Source organism: Nilaparvata lugens, chromosome 4, assembly GCF_014356525.2.
Source record: "Nilaparvata lugens isolate BPH chromosome 4, ASM1435652v1, whole genome shotgun sequence".
Lineage (NCBI taxonomy): Eukaryota > Metazoa > Arthropoda > Insecta > Hemiptera > Delphacidae > Nilaparvata > Nilaparvata lugens.
The window spans coordinates 30,124,521-30,141,542 of NC_052507.1; the positions used below are offsets into that span (position 1 = coordinate 30,124,521).

Here is a 17,022-nt window from a genome sequence, read left to right on the forward strand (position 1 = left end):
TAGCTTTAGATTAGAAAAATAATAATTCAATTAATATTATTTGATTGATAAAAATTCAGATTTTGGAAATAAGTGATACATTTTATAAAGAATTTCAAAGTATTTGTATAATATGATGGGGAACAGATTACAAGTTTGTACCTTGTCATATCACATGGAAGGAACTGAAAGACCTGAGTATATATTTATATAACTTAGTAAGTTCTTAAAAAACATTTCAATAAAATCAATCATTTTGATTGCTTTTCCTTTTATAAATCACCAAGCAGCATACATTACAGATATTCATTATAATCACAGGCAATTCTTTCAAAAAATAGTCTTCTTTACTTCATAAAAATTATTTACAATTCAAAGCCAAGTAGAAACGAGCATTGGGCTCGGATCTGACTAGATTGCCTTATCAACTGTTTGTTCAGTTCAATTCTAATTGAAGAAGTACAGGTTTTATGACTCATTTAATTTGAAAATATTGAACAAGAGAATCTAAAAGTAATTTTACAAGACATTCTAAATTTGGAGAAACTATTCTCTGAACAAAATAACAAAGTTTCCAACCCTACTATTATTTCCAAAGAAACCATGAATTTGCACAAAGTGTTCAATCAGTTTGAAAGGTAAAGGTTACTAAATATGCAAATTTGACAGGTATGTTTCAGTTTCCAAATAAATAAGTACTTATAGAAGTCTATTTGACTCAAAGATTAAACTAATCATAAATTACATGCTTAAAAATCTGTAATATAAACAAATTCTTCATAATTTTTCAAGAACTAAACAAATCAATTATAAGAAATCTGCCGTAATATTAATATTGCCTAAATGAATTTTGTGCCAAGAGTAACTTATAATACAATTTACAAGCAAACTGGAAGAAATGCAAAAAATATTGAAAAAAATTTGACTTGTGAATACTGTATGTTATATGAATGTGCAATACAGCTCAAGTTTAGAATTTTGAGATTAGAAATGAGATTATGTTGATTGAATAAGTAATATGCTACAGTAAAAAGGTAATAAATTAAAAAATAAATCCATCTGATACTTTAAATTGATACATCTCTCGATAAAATTTTAATTTCTAAATATAATAATAATTAATGTTACTAAATAGATTTCCTGATTTCTTCCAGTTGAATAAAATAAACAAATTAAAACTCTGACTACTCAAGATGTAATGAATAGTTTGATTATAGAGGATTTAAACATACATATTGGAAATATGACTAAATAACAGCGATAATTTGGACATCGAACATATATATATATATATTACATGGTAGCCATCAATGAGTTATTTGAAACAGACAAGAGCCAAACATTTCCATTATCGAGATAAGTTATATACCTAACATTCTGCTCTGATTTATCATTTTAGATAAGAAAACCGCCGAAAAAGTAATGACCAATTGTTTTTTATCAAGGATAGTGATTGTTTTAATACAATATACTTATGTAGAAATTATTCAATGTGCCATAATCTTAAGCAATACTATAATTCTATGTAACATTTTGAAAATGTACATTATTCTTGATTTAGTATTTGATTTTGTTAGCTATGCTAAATTCAATTATTAAGCAAGCAACTGAAATAAATACTCTAGGAAAGCGATACTCTTAAAATGAATTATTAATTAATTCCATTAGGTATTTGTTACGTTTCAAGAAAATAGAACAAAATAATATTGCAGTAGGTAGTAAAAATTCTAGATGGCTATAATAGTTTTGATAAATACGGTACGATCTAAGTTGATGATAACTGGAGAGCGTTTAAAAAATATATCAACACAAGTGCAGAATCTGATGTTAGTAATTACCTTTGTATAAGCATACATAAAATAAATAAGCATGATTATGTAAAAAAAAATCATTTGACTTATAGAGAATAACCTCTTGATGCGTCACGAACCAGTCGTTGAATAAAATTAAAAAATTAAATATATAACAAGGTTTACATGAATTAAAACTTAACTGTGACATCCTTGACGTATTTAAAAGTCTCAATTTCTTTACTATGTAAAGAAAGTTATCAAATAAAAACTATGAAATTTCATTAATTTAAGTTATTCTTTCCAAGAAATTGATTTAATAAATTTTGAAAATCTCAAGTTAAACTCTTGAGCAGGCTACAACCTATCTCATAATGGAAAGGTTTTGACTCAAGTGTGAGACTTACATTACTACGATAAATGCCTACGGTATCTTAAGTCAAAAGAATTGAATTTTATACGCCAGTATAATGCAAACTTTGGTAGGATAGGAATAATATAAATGGTTTCAAAGTTTACAGTTTTACCTTAGAGCAGACACCGACTATAAATAACAAAATCTTATCAATGCTGTTATTTTGAGACAATTAATTGGAATTTGGTATGTGTATCTAAAGAACACATATTAAGATGAACTGAATATTGTGCCCATTGTATTACATTGTTTTACATCAATTGTGTGCTGTCTCGATTTTTTTTAGATACCAGGCGATAAAACTCAACTCTTAGTACATTCTTACATCAATTACAACTTTATACAATACTTTCAAAAAATAAAGTGATGCATACAAATCAGTCAATCATGCTTGAACGTTTAGCAGCATTTTAAGATTGCTTGTAAACTGGTGACATTTTTCAACTCTCCCATCAGAAAGGAAAGGGAATGCCCCTCCAGATGCCATGTAGAAAGATGTAGTTGTCCAACGAGTCGGTGGTCGAGGAAGAATGTTGGGTGTCGGAGGCTCGCTGAACTTTGCTCCAGCGTAGAAAGAACCAAGCGTAGGGGACGAGCTGGGACTCCCCTCTTTGGACGGACTGGCCCTCTGCTTGAAAATTGACTGTGGACTCTGTCTAGCAGCAGCATTTGGTGATGATCTACTACATGATTTTTCCGCTGGCTTCCCTTTTGTCTTCTCGATTTGAAGAAGTTGGTTACTTTCTAATTGTTTGTATTTCCCTCTAGGAACCACTAAACTTTGACTGTGAGTCGAATTCTTTACTACCCTGGAGTGGCACCTCTGATTATGGGTTACCGAATTGGCACAAGAGTGAGCTTCTGCCCCCTTGGAGTGAAACTTTGATAGGTTACTGTTAGTCATGATGAATGTTTTTCTACTGAGTTCTCATATAATGAGTGTATACAAATTTGAGCACTAAGTTTGGCTAGTTCAAAAGTTCACAACTTATAATTGTAGGCCTAAGCCGATCAAAAGAGCCTACAATAGTTGAGGGCTAACTTACTTTCAAATTAGGCCTTGTAATGAGGTCTTGATGAATGTCAATCGAACTACGCAACTTACTCTCCAATTTGAAAATAAGGATCAAAGAATACCTTTTATAATCAGCACCCAGATACTCCAAGATTTTCAATAAAGATAGCTGCAGAGATTCAACACACCAAAAGTACTTCAGTTCAGAATGAGACAGCTGTAGCATCGATGTTGTGGTAACTCAAATGTTCGAAAACAAACAAGATGGCTGGTTGGATTCTCAATGAGAAATCTTGATCTCAAACACTATCTGCTACCTGCTACCCAGTGACATTGGAGCGAACGTCGATTAGTAAAAACAAAGTATATTACGAGCTACTCAACAATAATAAAGCTCAAATCACAAATCAAAAAAATCACTCACGCAAATCCACACAAACTTTTGCTAAGCTCGCTCCAGACAATGATAGCCTCTTCACCTTCACTAGCACTACATTAATTTTGCTTTGCAGCTACACTTACTGGACTGAACTTCTACTTCTACGTCACACAGCTCCAAACCAGAAAACAATCCTGGGGCAGCTGACACAAAGGCAGCCAATCGTAGCTCAAGTTTCAAGTCACGTGGTGTACGTCAAATGCACGAATCCAGCCGGAAATAAACGAAGGTGATGGAATAATGAGCTTGTAGAGTTATTGAAGAAATAAAGGAGATATTACATAGAATTCTTATTGATTAAGTCATCAAAATTATTTTCAAATCATATTATCTAAATAATTTTATTAACTTTCAAATTTTAATTGATTTCCGAAGTAACGATCGGGTCTTTTACCATATTTACTCTGCTTTGACAGCCTGCTATTGGTGGAAGAGTTCCGTGGGGAGTGACTATGACTTTCGTAATCACAAGCCATTCATTACAGCTGTTAGTGTGAAGGCTTGTTTTCGTGCAAATGCTGGCGTTTTGTGCCCAAGTGAGAGGCGTGTTAAAAATGCGTAGGACTTCAAATATATTCTAAATTACTGAAATTAATTTTTAATGTTAATTCAACAACATTGACACAGTACTGATCTTCTTGGCTCAAAAAATGTAATTCAAATACTGTTATTGAAAATTAGATCTTGTATTTCGAGTGGTGCTTGTTCTGTCTTGATGCACTTTAATTTTTAGCTTAAATCTATTTTTATTGTTGTTATTATTATTGTGGTTTGTGTTAGTAATCTCACATTCAAAGCATGAGTATTCTAATTATTATCTGTATAAAGTTGTGTTCTGTGTAGAAATTTGAATGTGACGTCGAATCAAAAATGTTGGTACGGAGTAGGCTGTGTAAATTAACCTTGATAGTTGATTCTGTAATTTTTGCTTTGTTTTATGATATTGGGTTCTCTATTTAGTAAGTAACCTCACATACAACAAATTTAATGAAATTTATACTTTAGATCCTTTCACTATTGTTGTATAGGCTAAATAGTTTTTCTTTAGTCATTGATTTATTCATGAAATTTTGAGGATTAGCCTATAATTATATACATCTTGAGATCGGTTACCTTTGTATAAATCTTATTTTCTGTGAAGTAGATTTTTCTTGATTTTGTACATTATATTTTGATTTTATAATTGTATGACAATGAATTTTAATCATAAAGTTGATGTCATTTACCCGGAAGACTAATGTATTTTAGATACATCATTTTAGATTTTTTATGTTAATTTTGTAAAAATCTTATGAAATGATATTTAATTTTTATTGTAAATTATCAAGTAGTTATCTGCTATCCTATATTATGAGGTCCACGCTATAAAGTTACCACTTTATTATCACGTTGCTGTCCTTGTCTCACTGCCATTAGACAGAGCAAATAGCTTCTTGTAAGTATAGTTAGTTAGTTAGGTGTACCTTATAATGGCACTAGAGAAAAATAGAAGTTTAGCGTTGCCGGTTCTTTGCCTTGCCACTGCCTTCTATGCAGGATAGCTGATATAAATTATTATGATTTAATATACTGTTTAGTATTGTTTAATTCTATACGGTATATATCAATTATATATTATTCGTCAATAAAATATATTTACTATATTTTAAATAATATATTAAATAATACATTTTTATAATTGAGATTGATCGTAATTTATTCATATATTCATTCATATATTTATTGTATAAAAGGCTATATAATCATAATACAATTATGACATTAGAGGAAAAACTAGGCTGAGCCTGTACAGTACAATTTCTTTCCAAAAAATTTTGATAAAATGTTAAGGTTGTCCAAAAGTTAAGGTTATGTAATCACACACTGCTTCGTCACTTGATTTTCAGTTCAGGAATAATGATTTGGAAATTTTGAATTTTTAAGTTTCATTTTATACTCTGAATATTACAGAATGTATCACAATAAATTGAAAACGCAAGAAATAGTTCACTTATTTGAAAAATTTGAATACAAAATCAAAAAACTACTCACTATTATTTAATACAGCTATATTAATTAGTATTCTGCTACCAGAGTAGTATAGGCCTACTAGTATGCTCTTATAGTAAGGTGAAGGTTCTCATTATAATGGCAGTATTTGATTAGTATTGTTGCTGCTATTCTTGCTTAGTGTTTAATGAAGCAGATAGTCCTATCTTTTTCTAGCTCCGCACTTTGACTGATCGTTTTGTAACAATGTAGAAATGTAATAAATTAAATAAACAAAAAATATTCAATCTCAATCATAAAAAAGTATTTTTTAACTGTTCAAAAATGTATTTTCTTGAAGAATAGAATACAATCATTGATAATATTTTAAACACGAATGGACAGTTGATAATACATCAGATGTACCTTTATCAGCTAACTTATCCTCTATTGAAGGCAGTGCTATGACAGAGAATCAGCGCAACGCTGTTCTCCTAACCTAACTTTTCCCACTGTCATTATAATGTGGAGCTCACTTTAAAGCCCAAGGTCCCTGATTAAACTTTTTCCATTTTATTTGGACTAGCAGGTAACCCATGCTCCGCAATGGTCTAATTTATTATAAACTTGACCTATTGAAATCTTGAAGAACTCTATAGACCTATAACCATCCTCGGTAAATTGAAAATCTTTATGCAAAATGTCAAGTCAATCACTCCAGTAGTTAAGACGTGATGATGCGTCATTCGTGAATTTCCTATCCCGTATGTGTATAAGCCTATTCTTTCCTTAATTATGTTATAGATTACGGTGAGTTATCGTTGAGTAACCGCTCAGATAGTTTGAATTCGGTGGCTAGCTAATTCTGTTGGATGGGTGTCACCATCACTTGAGGTGCCAACTCCAATAGCCGCCTAATTAATTTGATTGATACAATAAATGTATGAGTTGTATCACTGCTTACTTGACAATAGTGGTTACGACACTACAAGGTGTAGCTTATGCAACTAAAGGTGCGTAGGCCTACAGATATACGCGCCGCGAACATGAGCAATAAATTCACTTTTAATCAGCTGATTATATCTGTATTTTTATAGAAACGGTAAGATACAGATATAAAAAGCTTGTCATCAGCTGATTAAAAGTGAATTGCTCATGTTCGCGGCGCTTAAATCCGTACGCATCCTTTACATTCTGCTACCAGTCGCGGTAACGGGCAGCCAGTGGGTTGCCAAGTTAGTATGCGAGCGAATTTGGGGCATTGGTTCTTAATGCACTCATTACACTAGGTTCGCCAGATTTTAGATTTCGGCGACACGTCTGGTGTCTCACCCGGGCTAATCGCGGAGGGTAATCCTGGTGTTTCTCTGGTGTCCCAGCCTTCTTCACACTTGGCTGCCAAAGATTAATCTCTGGTTACCCACTGGCGGTGACGACTCTGAGTAATACGAGCTAATAAAAATAAGGCCTTAGGCTCGTATTACATTCAGCTACCAGTGGGTCGCCAGAGTGCAACCATTGGTCACCGTGTGTAAAGCAAGCTCAGACACCAGGATTGGCGACCGAGACCTAGCTGACTACCCGAGTAAGACACCAGCCGGGTCGCCAAAATCTAAAATCTGGTCTTCGGTCGGCAAAATCTGGCGAACCTAGTGTAATGTGTGCATTAAGAACCAATGCCCCCCCGAGAAAACATTCTTTAGTGACGTAGTGAGTCGTTATAAATACTCACAGCTACCGGTTTGCTTCTTCTCAAATAAAACATTGCCTTCATACTTATATATTTCCTACGTCTTTTGTTTACAACTCTTCACTTAATTGTATGTAAGCTACTGTAAGTACATATTCTAAATTTGTTAACAATAATCAAGTTACTTTACTTGAGTAATCTTTAACATTTACCTTATGGAAGAAATTAATGTAAAATCATCCATTACTGTGCATGTGAACTTGTATTGAGTGTGTAGACACTTTTTTCTTTTCTTTTTTCTTTTTAGAAATATATAAAACGCAAGCTATTTGCAATCCTAAATACTTTTGTGGTATCAAAAGTTGATTGCTAACATTCACTGTGAATAAAAAAACTTTTTACTGGTGATATTTTTCAGTGTTTCGATTTGGATACTAGGTATCAAGTTTATAAAATAGAAAAACGTTTCTATATGACTATGAAACCTATTCCTTTTCTATAATAAATTAATAAATATAATTTTATTGCCGCTCAACATTACAATTGTTAGTTATTGACAACGTCAGATAAAGTAATGAGAGGCAAAAGTTTGAATTTTCCAAATATATCTTTTCAAATTTTGTAAGAGATACATTCCTCACGGTATTCTTGATTAAATAGAAGATTTTCTCAAAATATCACTTTTTGGGAAAGCTATTGAATTTCCAAAAAATAACTCAAGTTATTTTTGAAAATTGAATACCGTAACTTTTTTGAAATTGATATCCTTAGAAGAAAATTTACCATTCACAATATACATTTGTGTATGCAATATATATTGTAGCTCTGATTTTTCAATAATTATTTGGATACATAAGAGAAGTCCAGAACCAATTTCTTCATGCATTCTCCTTATGCTAGATACTCTGTATCTAGCATAAAAACATCGTATTTTCGGCTCATTTACCAGTTTCCAGCTATTTCCGCCAAATCCAGTAATCGGACAGAAAAATTTGCTCTCGCCTTTGTTTTAGATTAAAAAATTCTGAATAAAATGAGATCATCCCGAACTCTCTATCTCTAATGAGTACTGAGTTATGATTTTTCATAAATTAGTGAAATTTTAAGAAAAAAATCAATTTTGATTAATTTTAGTTTTTGATCAACAAAATCTTCAGATTGTTACCATTTAGATGTATAATTCAAAATCCCTCTGGGCGTATTTTTGTGCTCTACAATCTGAGATCAGGTAGAGCGCTCCATCTCATAGAGATTCCCAGGTACACCTAACAACAATGCTCCTTCTATTGTAAAAAACACCTAATTTTTAGCTTCAACCATCATCACCAACTAAATTGTCGTCACAATGATATAAGTTCATGACATAATTATGTTCTATGAGAATCACCCGTAAGATGCACTTCATTTCAGTATTTCCTAGAGGAGAAGCGCGCATAAGGATGGTACCTGAGGGATCAAAATTTCAAACATTCATATCTTTTGACACAATGCATCTTACTACACTTTATTCTTCTCAGCTCGTCAATTGAAAATCATGCATCATAAGTCAAATTTGGTCGAAAAATGGGAAATTTACAGTCGAGTGCATTCAAGCACATATTCCAATAAACAAAAATGGCCAATTTCTATATTCAAAGCTGCATTTCTTGTGAAATACTTCAGATAAAACTTCCAAATCTTGTAAGGATGTGAAAATGTTCCTTCTCTTTCTACTCCAATAGATAATTCTCTTGATTACAATACCATTTAAAAGTTACAGGTGATTTAAAAAATCGTGATTTTAGTTTTCTCATTTTTTCGTGATTTTACTGTTAATCAAGAGTTTCTAAAATGAGTTTGATATGATAGAAACTCACAATTGATTCCATATCGTAGATAAATTCTTCCTCTACGAGCTCAGCTGCCTAAAATCCATCTTGAATCACTTTTGCATATCATAGAACTGCCAAGATCCGAGCATGTGTCAAAAGTTATGAGTGTTTGAAATTTTGATCCTTGAGGTGTCCTTATGCGCCCCTCCCCTCTAGGAAATACTGAAATGAAGTGCATCTAACGGGTAATTCTCATAGAACATGATGTCATGAACTTATATCATTGTGAGAAATATCAATGTGACGACAATTTAGTTGGTGATGATGGTTGAAGCTAAAGATTAGGTGTTTTTCACAATACAAGGAGCATTGTTGTTAGGTGTACCTGGAAATCTCTATGAGATGGAGCGCTCTACCTGATCTCAGATTGTAGAGCACAAAAATACGCCCAGAGGGATTTTGAATTATACATCTAAATGGTAACAATCTGAAGATTTTATTGATCAAAAACTAAAATTAATCAAAATTTATTTTTTCTTAGAATTTTACTAATAATTAGTGAATTAATTATTTATGAAAAATCATAACTCAGTACTCATTAGAGATAGAGAGTTCGGAATGTTCTCACTTTATTCAAAATTTTTTAATCTAAAACAAAGGCGACAGCAAATTTTTCTGTCCGATTACTGGATTTGGCGGAAATAGCTGAAAACTGGAAAATGAACCGAAAATACGATGTATTTGGGCCATTCTGTATCTAGCATAAGGAAATTTTGCATGAAGAAATTGGTTCTGGACTTCTCTCATGTATCCAAATAATATATTGAGAAATCAGAACTACAATTTAGATTGCAAGCACACCCCTTTTTTATGTGTATATTGACTTGACTAATATTATTTATTTTATCATCAATACCATGAAGAATGTTATTTTCCCAAAATATTCCATTACAATATCCAATACAATTGGGTATTGAATTGAGTTGAATCTCTGCAAATTTATATTGAAATCGATAACTTAGGGTCCATCGCTCAACTTTTAGTGTCAACTCTCTAAATTGAATCGCCTTTTTTTCTGTTATCTGAACTCACAACTTCATTGTAACTGGGAGCACATTGTAGTGTTGGAGTTTTGTAATTCTCTTCTAATTCTGATTGTATGGTTTTAAAAAAGTTTTTTGTACTAGTGTTGAAAAATTTGTTATTGTTTTTAATATATTTGATCACTGGTTTGTTCCTTTTATCCAATAAATGCTTGGCTCTAATATTGTGTTGTCTTTGCTTGTTTCTATCCTGTCTAGTCGTATCGCAAGTTGTGTTGGATTGCTTGTGTTGCATTGGTGGTGGAAAGTGCACGATGTTTGTGGTATAGTGGTTATTACTTATTTTCAAAGTTTTATAAGATTATTTTCAAAATAGAAAGACGAATAAATTAAAATTAAACTCACTCAAAATTTGCTTAACGACTAGACTTTTGTGTCAAGATTTTGATTTGGGCCTGAAGTCAGGCCCAACACTACTCCTAAATACAGGAGTACTAAGTTACTCCTCAATACAGAAGGGTCCATAAATGTAGGCCTATACACCCTTTGATAGTGAATATCCTGCTAAAGCAATGGTTGGCCGTTTCAGACCGCCGTACTTTGCTTGAGTGACATCTTTTGAAAGCTTTATATCCCAATTTTAATCAATCTGCCCTGTTGAAACCGGCGTAGCATAGCGTCACCAATGCAAATCACTAAATGATTCGCTTTAGGCTACTAGCACACACACCGATTTTTGGACGGTCGATTTAGTACACCAATCAATCAATCATATTTATTCATCAAATGTACAAGTACATTGAATATTGTCACATACACATGTTGTCACATTAAACAGAGAAAATTAAAAGAACAAAACATCACACAAATACATTCAATGTCGAAATAGCATAAAATTACTCCTGAACAAATTCCTGAAAGGAGTACTAAGACATTCCCACCAGATGGTCATTCAGATGAGCTTTAAAACATCTTCTATTCTCTATAGACTTCAAATTACTAGGCAGCATGCTAAAGTATCTATCTCCCATATAAGTTGTCCTCTTTTTAAAGATTTCCAAGTTGTCTTTGAACAATTCTTCCTGATCGTGTGTTATGACAATGTGATTTACTATTTCTTAGTTCAAAATCAGAAGATTTTCTATAGTACATTATAACATCATTAATATATTGCCCATAAATCCATAAATTGTTAATATGCCTAGCTGGAGGAAAATATGTTTAACAGAGTCATTCCTTTTGATTTTCATAATAATTCTTAGTGCTCTTTTTCGTTGAATTAGTATTTTATCGAGATTTCTCTTGGAAGTGCTGCCGTAGATACATAGACCGTAAGACACTTATTGACATGGGCTACTTTTAAATTAATAAAACAAAATAAATCTTATAGCAACCTTTATTTTTGAAATAGTTGAACAACTAGTTTCGGTGATTATTACACCATCTTCATGTTCTAAAATAAAATAAAATTCAATAACTGTTTACTAATTGATATAAAAAGAACATATGCTTAAATTCATATGACTAATTTATTTCTGGTAAAAGTTATTAAATTAAAATTTATATATTTAAATTTTATTTATTCACTTTTAATTTTATCAAAAATAGGATTATTTAAGTCAAATTGGATTATATTTATTAAATTATTACTACGGTATTCATTTTTGCAGTTTTATAGATATAAAATTCTTCTTTTACATTCAATTTATTACTTTCACTAGGTACCAATGCTTAATATTTTCATATTAGAATTTATATTGATATAATTATGAATATTCTCAATTAAATGCTCAGCAAACGCTGATTTTTGAGTAGTATTTTTTAAATTTAAAGCCTGAATATGTTCATTGAACCTTTTTTGAAAACATCTACGTGTTTGACCAATGTAAAATTTTCCACAATTACTACATTCCAGTTTATAAGAAGTGAAAATTATAAAACATTTTGCAGTAACAAATGGTTATGATAGGTACCAAATTTATTGATAAGATGATATATAAGCAAAAATATAAACAAAGTAATCCACAATATGATAAAAATTCAGAAAATAAGGAATATATTTGTATTCCAAACAACACTATTCTCAATAAGGCAATTAGGAAGACGTTCGCAAAAAAAATTTATTTAGGATACAAAACAACAAATAATGCTTTTGATTTAATAAAGAAGATTTCTAATAAAAAAATACAACAGGAACAATTTAAAAAATCAGGCGTTTATAAACTGGAATGTAGTAATTGTGGAAAATTTTACATTGGTCAAACACGTAGATGTTTTCAAAAAAGGTTCAATGAACATATTCAGGCTTTAAATTCAAAAAATACTACTCAAAAATCAGCGTTTGCTGAGCATTTAATTGAGAATAATCATAATTATATCAATATAAATTCTAATATGAAAATATTAAGCATTGGTAGTGAAAGTAATAAATTGAATGTAAGAGAAGAATTTTATATCTATAAAACTGCAAAATTGAATAGTAATAATTTAATAAATATAATCCAATTTGACTTGAATAATCCTATTTTTGATAAAATTAAAAGTGAATAAATAAAATTTAAAATTTTGAAATATAAATTTAAATTAATAACTTTTACCAGAAATAAATTAGTCATATGAATTTAAGCATATGTTCTTTTTATATCAATTAGTAAATAGTTATTGAATTTTATTTTATTTTAGAACCTGAAGATGGTGTAATATATCACCGAAACTAGTTGTTCAACTATTTTAAAGTTTTTAAAAATAAAGGGTGCTATAATATTTATTTTGTTTTATTAATAGACCGTAAGCTATGTTAGAATGTATCATTGCGTGGTAAATGGCTACTAAACCGTTAAGACCGCACACATTGGACCGAAATAGCACATTTGAGCACACAATGTCCAATGTGTGCGGTCTTAACGGTTTAGTAGCCATTTACCACACATTGATACATTCTAACGCCTAAGAGCATACAGGCCTGGGGATATTTTTTTAACCACATGACAGACGTGATTGTTCCATGACAGGTGTTCATCTATCACTAATCCCAGGAATTTTGTGGTATTCATTTGCCCTAAACTTTTAGCTTGAAATTTTATTTTCTGCTCTGGTTTGTTGAGAACGGGACCACTACCGTTTTTTTGTGATTCTGGAGAAGATTTCGGCCATTCAGAAAATTATTGATGGCTGCTAGACCATTGGCTGATGTTTGCTCCACTTCCTGTACTGACTTACCCGAAAAAATAATATTAGCGTCATCCGCATATAGGCAAACAGTTGCCTGTTCATGGATAACCTTAGGTAAACCCTTAATGTGGCAGAGAAATAATAAAGGGGCTAAAATCGAACCTTACGGAACGCCGTATTAAACGGGCACTTGCACACACACCGATTTTACCGGCCGTCCAAATTCCAATAGTGGCGCGCAGGCGAGAACGGGACCTGGCACACACGCCGACCGCTGATCGGCGCCGGTAAAATGCCGACGAGCAGCCGGCCACTGCCACTGTGTTCCACCGGTGCCGGCGATACAGTGGCGCCCGTGAGTAAATACAGGCTTGCACACACACCGATTTTTCTCCGACCGTCCTTGCCAGTTCTCGCTACACCAACCTCCATTCCAGTCGACTGTTCTGCTCTTTTGATAGTTCGAGGTAATTACGTTTGAAATGGGTTACAATGATAACGATATCCTTATATCGTTAGTGGAAGCAAGACCTGTGTTGTGGGATAAGACTTTGGAAACATTTAAAGACCGAAGACCAGGGATGCATGGAGAGAAGTTTGCTGTACTCTCAAAAATTATTTTGAGGATCTAGAGGATACAGAAAAAAATGCATTTGGTCAGTAGTTTCCTTTATTTTACATTTTATTCGTCATAATTACTTTTTACTATTCATATGGCTAGAATATCAAACAACAACCTGAAGCAGGGTATCTTCCCAGACGGTTTTAAAATAGCTAGAGTTTTTCCACTTTTTCTAGAGTTTTTACAAAAATGGTGTCAAATCTCAAAAAAATAACTATAGACCCATTTCCCTTTTAAGCAGATCTTCAAAACATAGAAGCCATAATTCATTGTAATTACCAATAATTTATTATCAAATAAAGATCCCGTAATCTGCACTTAGTGTGTGGAAATGGAATCATCCGGTATGTAAAAAATCAGGCGGTTAAAAATCGGCGGTCCAAAATCGGTGTGTGTGCAAGTAGCCGAGTCTCATTCGAGAATGAAAACATATTTTGTTTCAACTGTTTGAACATAGCTTGCTTATTAATACCCTGGGATACGTGTTATATCGCCCTAACACGGCGGCGTGAAAAGGCCTTACAGTTGCCATGCGGGATCCTTAAGCCTCGTTTCCATTACTACAGATTTAACGCAGCAACATGAATATACTGGGGTTATAATAGAAAGCTATAATAGCCAAGTTATAATAGAAAGCTATTCTCATTCAAAGCCAGAAATTAGGAAATTTTTACCTCATAATTTTATATTATTGTCTAATCAAAGTTTATGCTTCCGTTTGTCAAAACATGCTTTGTATAAAAGCTATAGCTCTTTCAAAGACCTTGAAAATGATGTACCGTATCATAAGTCATACGTTTTCGATGTCCTGTTTATAATCTTAATTGTCCGTTAATCTGCACAATAAGTTTTACCGCGCTAGATGCCCATTCAAGTAATACTATCACCAACAGGTGGTGGTTTTATGGTGACCAACTGGTCAAATGCAAAGCAATTTGTTATCGTGTGTACGGTACCTGGAAATCGTTTTAAGATAGAACAGTCCACCTGGTCTCAGGTTGTAGAGCACAAATTTACGCCCAGAGGGATTTTGAATCATAAATTTAAAAAATGGAAATCAATATATAGTTGATTAAAAATAGAAATTCCTCCAAATTTCGATTATCCGAAAATGTGACTCGTTTTTGAAAAATTGTAACCAACTCAGGAGTCAATGGAGATAGAGAGCTCCTGATTATTTCATTATACTCGAAATTTTATTATCTAAAAAAGGCGAGAGTAATGTTTTCTGTCGATTTTTTGGCACTTATAAACATCACAATTAATTCCAAAACATTCTTGAAAGTTGATACAACATTTCCTCAGACTACGATAACGGATTCGACGAGGTCTAGATTTCATAGAGATGAGATTATAGAGGCAGACTGCTCGTAAAACATTTTTCTTGACTATTAGAACAAATAATAAATTGGTTGTTGCTTTTTCACGATTTTCTATATGCTATATTATAAGAAGGCAATTCAAATATGAATTCATTGTAAATAGATTAAAATGCAACCTACATTTTTTTAATTCTTCGCTACGTTTATTGCACTTAGGTGATCATATAATTTACATAATGCAGTGATCCATATTTTAATGTTAATGGTCCATGATATTATACTCGTATTAGTTGGTTCTCAAAAAGTTTTCTGTACTAGCGTAAGAGTGCGCATGGATTTTGAGCACTATTTGGCCCTTATTACATCAGGACACCAGTGGTGAGCAAGAATTCAAAATGGTGTCCCCGTGGTATCCGATAGGTGTCTCACTCAGGCACCAAAATCTGATTGCCCAAAAAACTGTTATCCCTATAGTGTAATGAGCGCAATGAGAACTTCTAATAAATTTGAAATTCAGCAATTCAATTGAAGATAGTGATATTGGTGTCTTAATTTAATAAGAGTCTAACACCCCGTGTTACATTGGGACAGGGACACCAAGTGTCCCAGAGTCTCGAAACGCCTTCACACTCATCTTGGACAGAATTTGTAAAAACTGAACTTTAAGAATAAGTTAGTACAGACCTGTTTGACGTTTCAATGGAAAAGTCATACTTGAAAAACTTATTTTCAAATCAAATTTTATTGTCTTACGACACAAAAAACATTAAATTGAATAACATTATTTCATTAAAAGAATGAATATTTCGAAAAATGCTAAAAAGGTTTTTCCTGTTTGGAGTGTCCAAGTATAAGACTAATTTGTTGGACAGTTGTAACTAATTGAGATTTAATTTTTTTTCCTGAGGGTGAAACCTATAAGCTCCTAGCTTGTGTGTGGATTAGGGGGAGTTTGATGTTACGAGAAGTGGGATCCACTTGATTCACCCAACCAACGAGAAGTGTATTTTTAAATTGTTTTTTATTATAAATTGTATTTAGCAAAGTCGACACAAGTTACAAAAAAAGTCACAGTCACCCGGCCAACGGGAGTAGCAGGAATCAGCTATAACTTTATATGAACGGGCCGTGGAGTCAACGGTTTCCTCTCAACATCAAAAATATCCAGCTATCTAAAAGTTAAAAACACAGTCAAACTTGTGTTTTAGTTGGTTTATCAGGTTCAGTTTCATATCTAATCGCTCAGATAAGATGAGCTGCGTTCGCTCGTTCTCCCGTTGGAATGGTGACCACTTGAGGCCAGCTCCACTAACTGATCTTTAAAATCACATTGGTGTTTCAAGACTCACGTAAAACTGAAGGCAGTCGAGTCTTATCTCCTTCCATAACTTACAAACAAGCTTAGGTCTAATGTGGACTCAATTCCAGTATAAAACTAATGATGATTTATTAATTAAAGCACAAATTCTAAGTTTCAGGTTTTGCTATTTTTGTCTGTTCTAAAACTTCCAATACGTACCTGATTTCTACAATTTACGACAACCCTAATGAATAATTTTATATTCAGAAAAAACTATCGACCAAAACAGCAAGTTCTATTTTCTAATAATCAAGGAAAGCACCCTTTGAAACTTGAAAAAGTACATGTATGCGTTCCCATTATTTTCCAAATACAGTAATTATTATAGTCAATAGTTTTAGTCACAAACTATTAGGAGGCTCTATTTATATCCGAATCTTATTGGTACTTACTTATA

The 17,022-nt window shown here is 32.4% G+C and overlaps 2 protein-coding genes across 2 annotated transcripts in view; one reads left to right on the top strand and one right to left on the bottom strand.

Annotated features, from left to right (window-relative positions):
• Window positions 1-2,340: 2,340 nt before the first annotated feature.
• On the bottom strand, window positions 2,341-3,238 carry LOC120351136 (proline-rich nuclear receptor coactivator 2-like). Its single transcript, XM_039427313.1, has one exon. It carries the CDS (start codon window positions 3,086-3,088, stop codon window positions 2,570-2,572), a length of 519 nt encoding a protein of 172 aa, XP_039283247.1. The 5' UTR covers window positions 3,089-3,238; the 3' UTR covers window positions 2,341-2,569.
• An 859-nt stretch (window positions 3,239-4,097) lies between these two features.
• LOC111053563 (RING finger protein 44) overlaps window positions 4,098-17,022 on the top strand; it is a 66,506-nt gene continuing 53,581 nt past the window's right edge. The window contains exon 1 of the mRNA XM_039426965.1: window positions 4,098-4,290. The gene's annotated coding sequence lies outside the window, so the exon portion shown is untranslated. The remainder of the gene's footprint in view (window positions 4,291-17,022) is intronic.